General features: G+C 51.1%; 1 protein-coding gene across 1 annotated transcript; it reads right to left on the bottom strand.

The window, feature by feature from the left end:
* Nucleotides 1–283: 283 nt before the first annotated feature.
* Nucleotides 284–5,913, bottom strand: DNASE1L3 (deoxyribonuclease 1 like 3). The gene is made up of 8 exons (XM_048316210.1): nt 5,707–5,913; nt 4,159–4,247; nt 3,448–3,540; nt 3,078–3,190; nt 2,467–2,579; nt 1,991–2,148; nt 1,045–1,141; nt 284–796 (listed from the first exon to the last, which is right to left on the bottom strand). Exons 1-8 carry the CDS (start codon nt 5,842–5,844, stop codon nt 668–670), a joined length of 930 nt encoding a protein of 309 aa, XP_048172167.1. The 5' UTR covers nt 5,845–5,913; the 3' UTR covers nt 284–667.
* Nucleotides 5,914–11,505: the final 5,592 nt, after the last annotated feature.

Below are 11,505 nucleotides of genomic sequence, written 5' to 3'. Positions count from 1 at the left end.
GATTCCTAGGACTTCTCACCTGAGGTTTGCAGGTGGGCAGGGGTGAGAACCACCAGCTTCCTGCTGCCCTGAGCTGGGGCAGTGCAGAAAAGGGGCTCTCACTGCCTGTCTCTCTGTCTTTTCTTTCTGTCTTTCCCCAATCCCTGGATGCTGAGAGCAATTTAAACCCCTCACTGAGAAATACTCTAAATTCAGCAACATTCTACATTGCAAACCACCAGGTACAGACTCATGTCCCGCTGGTTGCAGCTCTGAAGCATAAACACACACACACAGACATACATACGATGCAAAAAGGTCCTTTTAATCCTTCTGCCCCTGCAGAGGAATGGCAGGGCTCCAGAGCCCATGGGAACATGGCTCCCTGCCCTTCAGGTGTTCAGGTAAAGTACACAGAAGTATTTTAGCCCTGCAGTAGCTCCTTACATTTGTGATCAGTACAGTGTGCTGCTTCTAGCTGATTTATTTTTGTACACAATGAAGAAAAAGCATCCTGAAGGTTTAATTTGCCTTCTCGCTCAAAATATTTGAAATATATATCTAACAAGATATTTGGGGTTTTTTCCCCACTAAATATTGCACTTGCTATGAGTTTATCTGCACCGGTCTTCTACGAGATCTGTTGGCATCTGTGTATTTCCATGCCCTGTACAAGGACTCAGCACATTCATGATCTTGATCGGCGGCTCTTCTTTGGTCTCCTCTTCTTTGAAAACTTCGATCTCAGCCAGTTGAAGAAGCCACTTTTTGCTTTTAACTCAAATTCTACTGGGAAATGGTCACTCACCCCCAGCGCCTGCAAGACAACGGCACAGAGGGTTGGGAGTCACCTGTACTCTCTCCAAGCCCTGCCTGGGTGGAAAGTGGATGTGCAGTGCTTGGGTGTGGGGAGGTGGCACGTGAGCATTGCATCATTTTGGGAGGGATGATCACCAGTGACCTGGTTTTACAGCCAGGTCTGTGTTCAGCACTGCCTGGACACTGCTGGCTCTGTGCTCCCATGAGAGCCCTTCCCTGCTGCTGGAGAGGCTGTGCTGTGCCTACCTGCTCCTCAGTCATCTGAAACTCCTCCAGGAAATCAAAGATATTGGCAGAGTGTGGCACCACAGCCTGGATGAGCTTCTGTCCACTGACCACAATCCTGCAAGGAGCAAGGGAAAGCGGTGCTGTGATGGGGTGCCTGACCTGTGGCAGCCACTCTGCACTGAGCTGGTGACCAGAGAGGTAGCTCTGATGAAGTCACAGCTACGTGTGGTTTGTTGTTACCCATGGGCTGCCCCCCCGGGATGTCAGCTCCTTTAGGTGCCTCCTTGGCAGCAAGGCACATAAATATCTTGGTGTGCACTGGCCTTGGAACCAACATTAAATGACTTCTGTCTAAACCCACCCAACAATGCTGCAAATTTCAAAGCCCGGCTCTGGATACAAAAATCACAGGACAACAATGACTGGAGTATCAGTGAAGTCCTGCTCAGACCCAGAAACTTGTTCTTCAAGAGGACTCTGGGCTCTGATAGCTGATGTATTCTTGTCCCTGCCGAGGGAACTGCAGTGGCAGCAGGACTTGCCACATGTCCAGGGTAAGGTGAGGTGTCCCCTCCCTGAGCAGAACCTTGCTGTGCATCTGTCAATCCAAATTACAAATGTAAGAGCAAAAGCCATGGTGCAAAGCTGGCATGGAGAAGGCAGCAGCACCTCCTGCCAGGTGTCTGCAGGGCTCTCTGCAGATGAGAAGTGCTGCTGGCTGTCCTGTCATCCGTCCCCACTTGAGCCGCAGCAGTGGCTGGTTCTGTGTAAATCCTGCCCAGGCTGCTCTGCAAAGGGCTTTGTGCTCCTGACTAGAAGCATTTGGATCACGTTTTCCCTGGGCACTGTTTTATCTTTGATGGCCTCGTACATTTGTTTTCTCTGTTGGTCACTGGCACCTTTTGATACAATTTTTCTCTCAGACAGTCATAACCAGTGGGTGGTTTGGCAGTGAGCCCTTTACCTGTCGTATGCGCATCTTGTGCTGTTCTTCACCGTTGTGTCATTTTTGTCACCAATTAGCCAGAGGAATTCGGAGTAAGTCCTCAAACGGATGTTCTTCCACTGCTTTTGGGGAACATAGCTACACCCAGCATTGAAGTCCCCCATGAAGATGAAGTTCTGGAAGGTAGGAGAGTTTCCAAATGTAATCATGAGGACAGATTTTCTAAAGAAGACCAAGGAGGATTACTATGGTACATGGATGCAGTGGGGCTTTTCCTTTCTGCTGGGCACACCAGGGCATGCTGATAATAGTTTTATTAGGTGATCAGGTTTACTGTATAAAATGTGGAGAACTCAATGAAAATACACCAAAGAGATACTCAAACCCTGGGGCTCATTATCAATGGGTTTAAGGTTTTCAGCTCCGAATAGCAAATAACTTGGCCAGTGCCTCGGTACCAAAGCCCTGTTAGTGACACAGATGTGGCAACCAACCTCGGTTTTCCAGCGCTGTTTGACATCCAAGTACACATCATAGAGCTCATCAATCTCCCGCACTGCTGTGTCTGGTGTGGTGTGCAGAGGGATAATAGCAAACTCACTGACAGCTTCAAAACAAGGCAGAACAACAAGAAAAACGTAATGGTTAAACAGAGAATGAGTCACAAGGAAACAGAGACTGACTTGTGAGCAAGGGGGTTTTTCTGAGGAAGAAACAGCTTCTGCTGTGACTTCGGACCAGGGTGATCTCTGTGGTTGCACAGTGTCCCCTTCCAGGTGCTCAGCTGGGCCTGAGCTGTGCCAGTGCAGGCAAACCCTGACCCAGCACCCACACAGAAACTGCTCCCAGGCTATGCCAGCAGCACGGAATGCATCCACCAACCCACTGCCCACGGCAGCAGCAGAGGCTTTCCCAGCAGGGCATGTGCAGGGCTGTGGGCTTTCCCAGAGGCAGCGGCCCCGAAGGGAGAATGCTGCTCTCGGAAGGAAAAGCAGTGTGGGGTCTGGATGCAGCCCCTTGAGCCTGCCCTCGACGTGCTCGGGTGCAGCCGGCGCTGCCCTGCTGACTCACAGGGGGACAAAGACTTGTTTCTAAAACACCTCACCGGTTTTGGGAGACTGCCACCAGATGGCGAAGGGCTCTCTGGAGAAGACATCCTCGTCCCCAGGCTGGGTGTCAGGGTACTGGTAAGTTTGTTTCACCGATACCTGATTTTGCCTGCAGCAGAATGAACGGGCCATGTCTAACACTGACTCCGTGCTCTGACTTGGCCCCCAGGCCGTAGTCTGGGATGAGTACAGCCACACTGGTGGCTGTGCTGGGATGATGCCCACATCCAGGCACAGCACAAGCCACCTGCAGAGCCTCTCGGGCTCCCTCAGAGCAAAGCCACCACCATGTCCAGCCCATCTCCACGGGCTGTGCCCCAGAGGGCAGGGGGAGGGCTGGCTTGTTGGCAAAGGGGGCTCACCCACCTGTAGATGAAGACGTACTGCTCCTTGTAGCTGTTCCTTCCCAGCCTCTCGCTGGCCACGCACCTGTACTCCTCCTTCGGCCCCGTCAGCTGGCTGGAAGGAAAGTGGTGTTCCTGAGTTTGTTTCTGCACTCACAGGGGACTGAGAGGGAGATAATTTTGCGTGTGCCCAAGGGTCTGGGTGTTGCCTGCCTGACCTCAGAGGGAGGTGGGTACAGACACTAAACCCTTCTCAGGAGCTGGACCCCTGCTCCATCACCGGCTCTCCAGTCCACCCTCTCCCTGCTCATTGCAGCCTCTGTCTCTCTTTCAGCTGGGTCTCATGTCCAGCCAGCCGAACGCTGCTGTTTCTTCCGGATTGTCATTCCAGGCAGGCAATCCCTAATCTAAAGCAGTTCCGAGCCCTGCAGGAAGGTGGCTGTTCTGCTGCAGCCTGATGCCAGCCCACTGAGGGCATTTCCCCTTCCTTTTTTTCTCCTTCGGGAACTTCTCCGTACCAAATTGAATTTAACTTGGTTATACTCATTCTAAAATGTGTTCTGCAGTGGTCTGGAACTGGCTTTGCTCCTGTCCCTCAGCAAGACTGCCAGAGCCTGGTCCTTCCTTGACACTGGGACAGAGCCCAGATCCTAAGATTTTGCCCCAGGAAGGTGGCACTGAGCTGAGCACAGGCTCTTCCCAATATTTGTCCATTTGCCCATGGCCACCCTACCTGGTGAGCTTCTCCACCAGGAGAGGACAAACACGGTTCTTGCTGTCCTTTATTTCCATCAGCAACATGATGTCACAGCGGGAAACGATCTGCAAGGGGAAGGAGCAGGAGGAAGTTTGCACATGGCTGGTCTTAGAGGATTAGGAAGGGGTTAGAAAGAAGTGGTTACAGGCATGGAGGAAGTCCTTTGTGGAAGAAGTGGCACCTAGCCTGGGATCGTGGGAGGGGAGCAGGGGCTGGAACGATGCTCTTCTGCTTTCAGAGCTGCTGCACGCCCCAGCAGGAGCTGGGAGAGAGAAGCCGGGAGCAGAATGGTTTCAGATTTAGTGGAAAACTTCAGCACCTGACCCTGAGGAGGAAGTGTGGAAGGGAAGGAGCAGCAAAAGCCCCTGCTATGAGCCTGATTCCACCATCACCACAACTGCTGGGGTGCTGCCTCTGCCCTGCCCCACTCCTTCCCCACGGTCAGCATTCACCGGTCTCAGTTTGTTGCAGACTCCTCTGAAATAGCCCCTGGAGCCCAAAGAAATGCCCTGTCTGAAAATGGGGTCCCGACACCAGTGGACTGCACACCTCAGAGGGACTGCAGGCTCAGCTCCCACAGCTACTGGTGGGATTCCCTGTGGGAAAGCCCAGATCACACAAAGCCAAACACTCTCAGGAACTTCCTCCTGCCCCTAGTTTCATTGTTCTTTAACCTTTGTGGGTGATTTTTGTCAGGAAAAAAAGCCCCTTTTTGCCCTCTGAAACCTACCCACAATTATCTAAGTTACCCCGTAAGTTAGTATATGTAGCCCACAATGATGGCTGTATAGGAAGAGTGGTCTGGGAATGGCAAAGCCAAGCAAACTACCCTTCTCTGCCAGTCAGCAATAAAAGGAACTAAAATAAATGCAGCTATGGTGCCACTGCTCATTGGTGCCATTCTGCATGCACAGCCACCCCATGCATGCACTAACGCCAAGCCCCACGTCCTCCCTCACTGTGGCATCTTGGAGGGCATTTTCAAAGCTACAAGTCTAAAAGGTGGTTCTTTTTAGAAGCAAGGTTATCTTCAGCTTCTGCAGAGGCAGCCTGATGGTGAGGGTTTACTTACTGAAATTAGTAATTGGGCTTTTCAGATTTCTACCAGACTCTAATATGACAGATACTATTTGGTGTCCTGAGAATAGGTTTAATTAGACAAGAATATTTGATAATAACTAGCACATAAGGAAGGTAAATAATATATCACAAAACAAAGCTTTGTGGATTCAAAGTGAAAATTATTTTTACTGTGCATTGAGGTTTTCCTCCTTTCCTAACTCAATTTGCAAAGGAAACAGCAAATATTGTTTCTGTTATATTCCCATAAAGGCTAAAATAACAACATACATTCTGTTCAAACACAGGCTGACCTTTACTTTAAGCATATTATGTTTTTTAAATAATTCGCTCTTTTTTTTTTACTTGATATTTAACTGTGAAAGACAAATAAAGTGCAAGATTCTGCATCTAAGAAACCCTTGGAAAGCTCAGTGTCTGTCTCGTCCCGGCAAACGAACGTACCTTTACCACGACATCGACAACTTCAGGTTTGGCTATTTTAGTTTCTCCAAAAGACTTCACATTGAAGGAGCAGATTTTTAGGCTCAGAGATGGGGTGAAATGGAAGAGTGAAAGTAAGAAGAAGAGCAACATCTTCATGGATCTGGGCAAAATGCGTTGCTGTGAGCGTGCCTGTAAATATGTATGAGTGTGTGTGTTTATGCATCCGTCCCCCTGTGGCTGGTTGGGAGGTCAAACTGAGCAGTCAGCTGTGTCAATCACGAACAGGAATCACCATTTCCTCCTTTCCCTCACTTCCATCTCCCAGCACAAAGCAACATGGAGACTTTGAACTTCTGCCTGGGGGGAAAACAGGCTCTTCTGAGCCAACCTCTGAATCCTGGCAGAGCAACCGCTCTGCCAGAACACAGCATCCCTCCCCACAGCGAGACACCAGCTGTGGGATGCTTGCCATGACTGGGCACCAGCTGGGACCACTCTGGGCAGTGCTGGACCAGGACCAGGCTCCCTTGGGCCATTCCAGGCCAGCAGTCAAGACCAGGTAGAGGATGGGGTGGGTGGCCTTTCAGATCTGGGAAGCAGAAGGGAAGACTGGGATTTCTGGAGGGCACCAGAAGCCCATTGGAATGGACAGGCAGCCATGGGAAGATACATGATGTCCCAGCACTGTCGTCAATCTCCTGGCCAAATGTCCCCAGCACAGGAGTCTTGGTTTGTGCATGTGAGTCTGGCTTGTGCTGTGCAGTGGAAGAGGACACAGGAGTTTGGCTAAAACACCTGAGTGAGGATGCTGCAGGTGGGATGGCTTGCAGGGAAGTGGTGGCCTTTGCAGGGAAACAGCCCCCTACCCTCCCTCAATCCTCTACCACATGTCAGCCCTCAGCCAGAGACACATTTGTTGGTTCTCAACCAGGTTATAATGGCAGGACGTGTAACAAGAGGTCAAGCTAAATGACATCTTTAAGTGTCTTGAATTTTTCCCCCTGTGCTTATGGGGTGCTTTCACATCCTCCTTCCTTTCTCTGGGAACATCCAGCCTGCCTGCACCCTGCTACCCGAGCAGGTCTAGATCCAGAGGCACCAGGGCATGGCTGCCAACACTGAACCAACTGAACAGGCTCAGATGGAGACAGCGCAAAGCACAGCACAGGGAGGGGCTCCCAAAGTCATGGCACAGCTGAAAGCAGTGGGATGTAGGCCTTGCTGAGGAGGCAAGTTCTCCAGGGAATGGGCTGCAGGTGTTGGAATAGGCACACAAATCCCTTTTGGCATTACAGAAATTTGGAGCGCTGGCTGCCAGCAAGGGACATGTCACCACATTACCTCGGTGTTGCCAACCAACAGAGCTACTTGGGGAGTGGGCAGGTGATCCTCCAAAATAACAGGGCTTAGATGGTGCTTCCTCTCCTCTGGCTCTCCAGTGAGGTGTTCCCAGGCAGGACAGGCTCTGGAAGAAACTAATAGAGAGGGGAGGGAAAGTGACAGCCTTAGAGGGATGTAAATCTACAGCTTAACCTTCTAAAAGCACAGCCTGAGCCAAACGCTTGTGACAGCAGCTGCAGCCTCAGGGTCAGAGTCATCAAAACCCAGAGCTCTCCCCCAAATCAGGCTTGTTTTGGCTGCCCTGGCATCAAAGAGCAAGTGCTTGTTGTGGTGCCCATGAAGGCTCTGTCCCTGAACCATGGCTGTCAGTGCTGTGTTTATCTTCAGGGCTCCTGGCTTGTCAGTTACCCCTTTCTCTTCCACCCCAGGCATTATCACCAGGACAAACTGCAGCCAGTCGACTTGTGGGGAGTGACACAGGGAGTTCATGTTCCTTTCTGCACCACTTTACTCCCTGTTTACTTCACTTTCTGTGCATGTCCTCTTTGCTCCTTATCAGGTCATAAAACATGCTCCATGTGGATGCATGAACACCGACAGTTCAGGGCTACTCTGCTCTTGCACAAGAAGCTGCTGATGAAATCAACACAGTTTGGGGTTCTTGTTCCCACTTGGACTAATGCCAGGTGAGGGACACCCTCTCCAGCTGAGCAGTACCTGTGGAACATTCCTTAATAAAGCCCCTCCTCAGCCTCTCCCTGATCCCAGGGGAGAAGAGGCAGCTGAGGGCAATGCAGGAGCCGGTTTGGGCAAGAGCTCGGAGCAGTGAGAAGGTGCTGCCTGGGGCCCTTGGGCGAGGCTTTGCTGACAGCCGGTCCTGGGTGCATGGGGGCTGTGGCTGGTGTGTCGCTACCTCTGGAGCAGCAACTCAGCCCTCCATCTTCTTCCCACTCCCAAGAAGGTGCTGTGGGATGGATGGGGTGAGATGTGTCCCTGTATCACACGCCTGCCCTGTGGGGCAGCGGGGTGTGAGGGTTCTGCAGCCATGTGGGGGTTTCTCCTCTCCCTTCAGGCACAGCTGCTTCCTTTTGGCTGCAGACCTGGCTGCCTGTAGGGAACCCAGAGAATTGTTTTTGTTGGCAGAATTGGACTGAGAGGATCTCTGAGGTTTCCTGTGCCTCCCTGGGAGGGCTGGAGGGAGGCACTGAGGGGTCAGCCCACATCCCTTTCTGCTCTGGCAGAGGAAGCCTATTCTGGGCTTGAAGGGCAGCGTGACTCACGGGATGCTCCATGAGGGGGGAGCACCCAGGGGGTGCTTGGGGCTTGGCTGAAGCTTCATTTCTTCTCTGTAGGAAAGATGTGGTGTCTGTGCTGGTCAGGGGTTTGGCACCAGTGCTGCTGTGCCCTTTCAACAAAGGGTGTAAAGGCTGGCCTGGTTTGCCTGAGCCCCAGCCCATTGGGGTGTCCCTGCTTCCCCACTCAACATCCCCGTTAGCCTGTTCCCACAAAGAGGAGATTGGCTCCAGGGAACCAGGGGCAGCATGGGCAGAGGTGGTGTTGGGTGTAAGGGGCAGTGTGGGGACCAACACCCCCAGGCTGGTGCTCCTCAGGTGCCACCACAGCTCTGTTTTCTGGACAAGGGGACTCCCCTTTCACATACCAGGCTTCAAGGTGTTACATTTTTCTTAATTTTTACCATTTCTACACAAATTGCCACTCTGTAAACATCCACTGTGGCAGGGGCAGGTCCAGGAAGGGCCAGCCCCAAAGATGTCATCACCATAAAAGTAGGTTCCTTTGGGCAAATGAAATGACCTTTGGGCTCTTGGTGACCTTATCACAACCATCAGGCAGAGTATTTTATCGCCGTCTCCCGGACTTTCAAGTTAATAAGTAGCAAAACACTTGGGCCATTTTGTATTGCTGAAGTTCATAGCTGGGCTTCAGGCCATATATGGTGATTTGGGAAGTGGTTTCAGTGCCAATATAATGGCAGTAATTGTCTTGGTGTTACCCTCTGGCATTTTGGTGCAATGCAGGGTAAAAGTATTTGGTGTGCAAGATATGCGGAATGTTTTGAATCAAATCTTTGATACTTAATTTTTATGTATAATTCTGGAAGGTAAGTGTTCTACTTAACTAATTACCATCAAAGCACAACTCCTTTGCTGGTCCAGGACTCTGATAGGGTTTTCTTTTTCAATTTAATATGTCAGTATTGTTCAACTAGTGGTTTGAAGCATGACAGCCTGCCCACTACAAGGCAGTCGAAGGAAAAAAGCCACATCATGCTTTCAGTTTCTTGAAGGAGGCTGCTTAGCTGAGCTGTAGAGGAGCAGGAGGTAATCTGAAATATAGGCTTTGATGCATGACAACAAGATGAGGCTTTGAAGTTAATCCGCCATAAAGATATTGCAGCCACCAAATAAGGTTTTGTGCCAATAAGTACACCCCTATTGTTAACAGTTAAAGATGTAATTAAAATGCGCATAATATATGCATTAACTTTGAGTAGAGTTAATAAAGTATTATTGAAAGCTGTTATTAGGCAAGTAGGTCTTGCTTTATAATGTTTTAAAAGGCAGGAGCATTGTTCCTGTGTTTGTCCCAGGCTGTGCAACGAAGCCCCTGAAGAGCGACAGGGCGGCTGCTCCAGGTGGTGCCCAGAGGAGTTATTTATCCCTGTGCTCACCCAGAGCTGCTGTTTGCAAACCGAGGTGAGCCGAGATCTTATCCCTGTCCTGGGGGGTGAATTGTGGTAGCTGTGTGTTATTAAAGAGGCACTGCTCAGGGCATGGCAATGCCTTCCTCAGCAGCAGCTCCCGTGGTGGGCTCTGGGCACCCGCCTGCCCCGGCGCTCTCCCATGCCCACAGTGACCTGGGCATTGTCACAGATCGTGCCACAGGGCCAGCACTGCACCAGTGGGAATAATGGGGACAAGTCACCCTGGGAAGATGATTCACCCCGCCAAGGCAACATGCTGTCACTTGTTACGATTGCAAACAGCCTCACCGCGTGCCCTGGAGATCCATCACCCAGCAGCGGAAAATAACATGGAAACCTTTCACCTAGTGGAGCAATGCTGCTTCTCGGTTTGGTGAGGCAGAAGCTGGAGTTTTCCACAGCCACACTGGACTGAATCCAGCCAGAGCTTCCACCTTCCTATGGAAAACAAGACTGTTTACATAAATGTCTCGTTGCCTGGTTTCTGGGGCCATGGGACAGCTAATTCTGATTATTTTTAATGTTTTTTTATCATGTGGTTGGTCTGACTTAGAGACATTTTGTTTCCCACTGAATCATAAGTTATTGTTGTGGTCATTGTCTATCCTGCTCATAGCACCAAAGCTGTGCCCCTGTGCGGGTGGGAAGCCCAGCTCCTAACACTGGCATTAGGAATGAGTAATTTTTGGCTGAGGGCCAGCATAGCTGGGCTCCGAAATGCCAGCAGCCTTGGAGGGTGACGCAGGGGTGACTCGGTCCTCGCCAGCTGCCACAGCTTGCAGGATGAGTTGTCTGCAGGCTGAGAAAAGAAACAAAACTCATGGGGCAGGTCAGAGCAGGCGCTGGCTTTTAATTCGGGCTTGCCACACTGCAACCACCCCAAACGTGGCCTTGCAGGGGCCTAAGGAGGTGCCCAGGGAGCTGCTGGGGTTTCCTCTGAAGCCTGAGGCACATCTGCTCTCTGTGGGCACAGGGAGCCCAGCCGTGCCCTGCACTCTCCCCTTTGCCTCCCCTGTGCCATCTGGAGTGCCCAAGTTCTCCTCCACTGTGCTGGGACAGAGGAGCAGCCTCAGCCCCTGCCCAGCAAAGTGATCACAGCACTGCAAACCACCTCCCTCAGCAGGGCTGTGACCTGTTGGAGCTGTGGCCTTGTCCTGGCACTGGCTGGATCAGAGGAGCCCGTCACCACCAAAGGAGACTCTCAATGACTCTTCCCTGTGGCTGCACACGGAGCTTGTAGGAGTGGGTTCCCCGCTTAGCTCATGTCCTGTTTCGACATAAAACCACTGCAGGTCTCTGCTTCAGCTTCTCTATTTTAAGCACCATCATTTGCTGTGACTGTATCCAGGGGTATTCCCACCAGGTGGCCTGGAGTAACCATCGGGTGGGTAATCCATCCCTGCACTGAGTCAGCACTGCCCTGCACGTGTCCCACGGAAGCCTGGGGCCCTGCATGAGGAAGCTGAACAAACAACGTTTGAAGGCTTGTGAAATACCTCCCATGTCCACTTAGGTCACCTCAGCAGAAGCTCAGCTTTGTTTAGCTCAGCTTGACTGAGAAAGAAAACCCAAAACAGGCTGAGCCTCAACTTCACCAGGCCACCTAAACCCCTTGATTTTAGTCATAAATCTGTTCTGACAGTTCATGTTATCAAAAGCTTAGATTATTGTAGTAAACTCTGACCTGGAAAGCCCTTTACACCAATTATGTCACCTCCCCCAGCCTGTCCAAAGGGACATCCTTTATCAAA

Source organism: Corvus hawaiiensis, chromosome 11, assembly GCF_020740725.1.
Source record: "Corvus hawaiiensis isolate bCorHaw1 chromosome 11, bCorHaw1.pri.cur, whole genome shotgun sequence".
In the NCBI taxonomy this organism is placed as follows: domain Eukaryota; kingdom Metazoa; phylum Chordata; class Aves; order Passeriformes; family Corvidae; genus Corvus; species Corvus hawaiiensis.
This window is presented reverse-complemented; position numbering and strand designations above follow the sequence as displayed.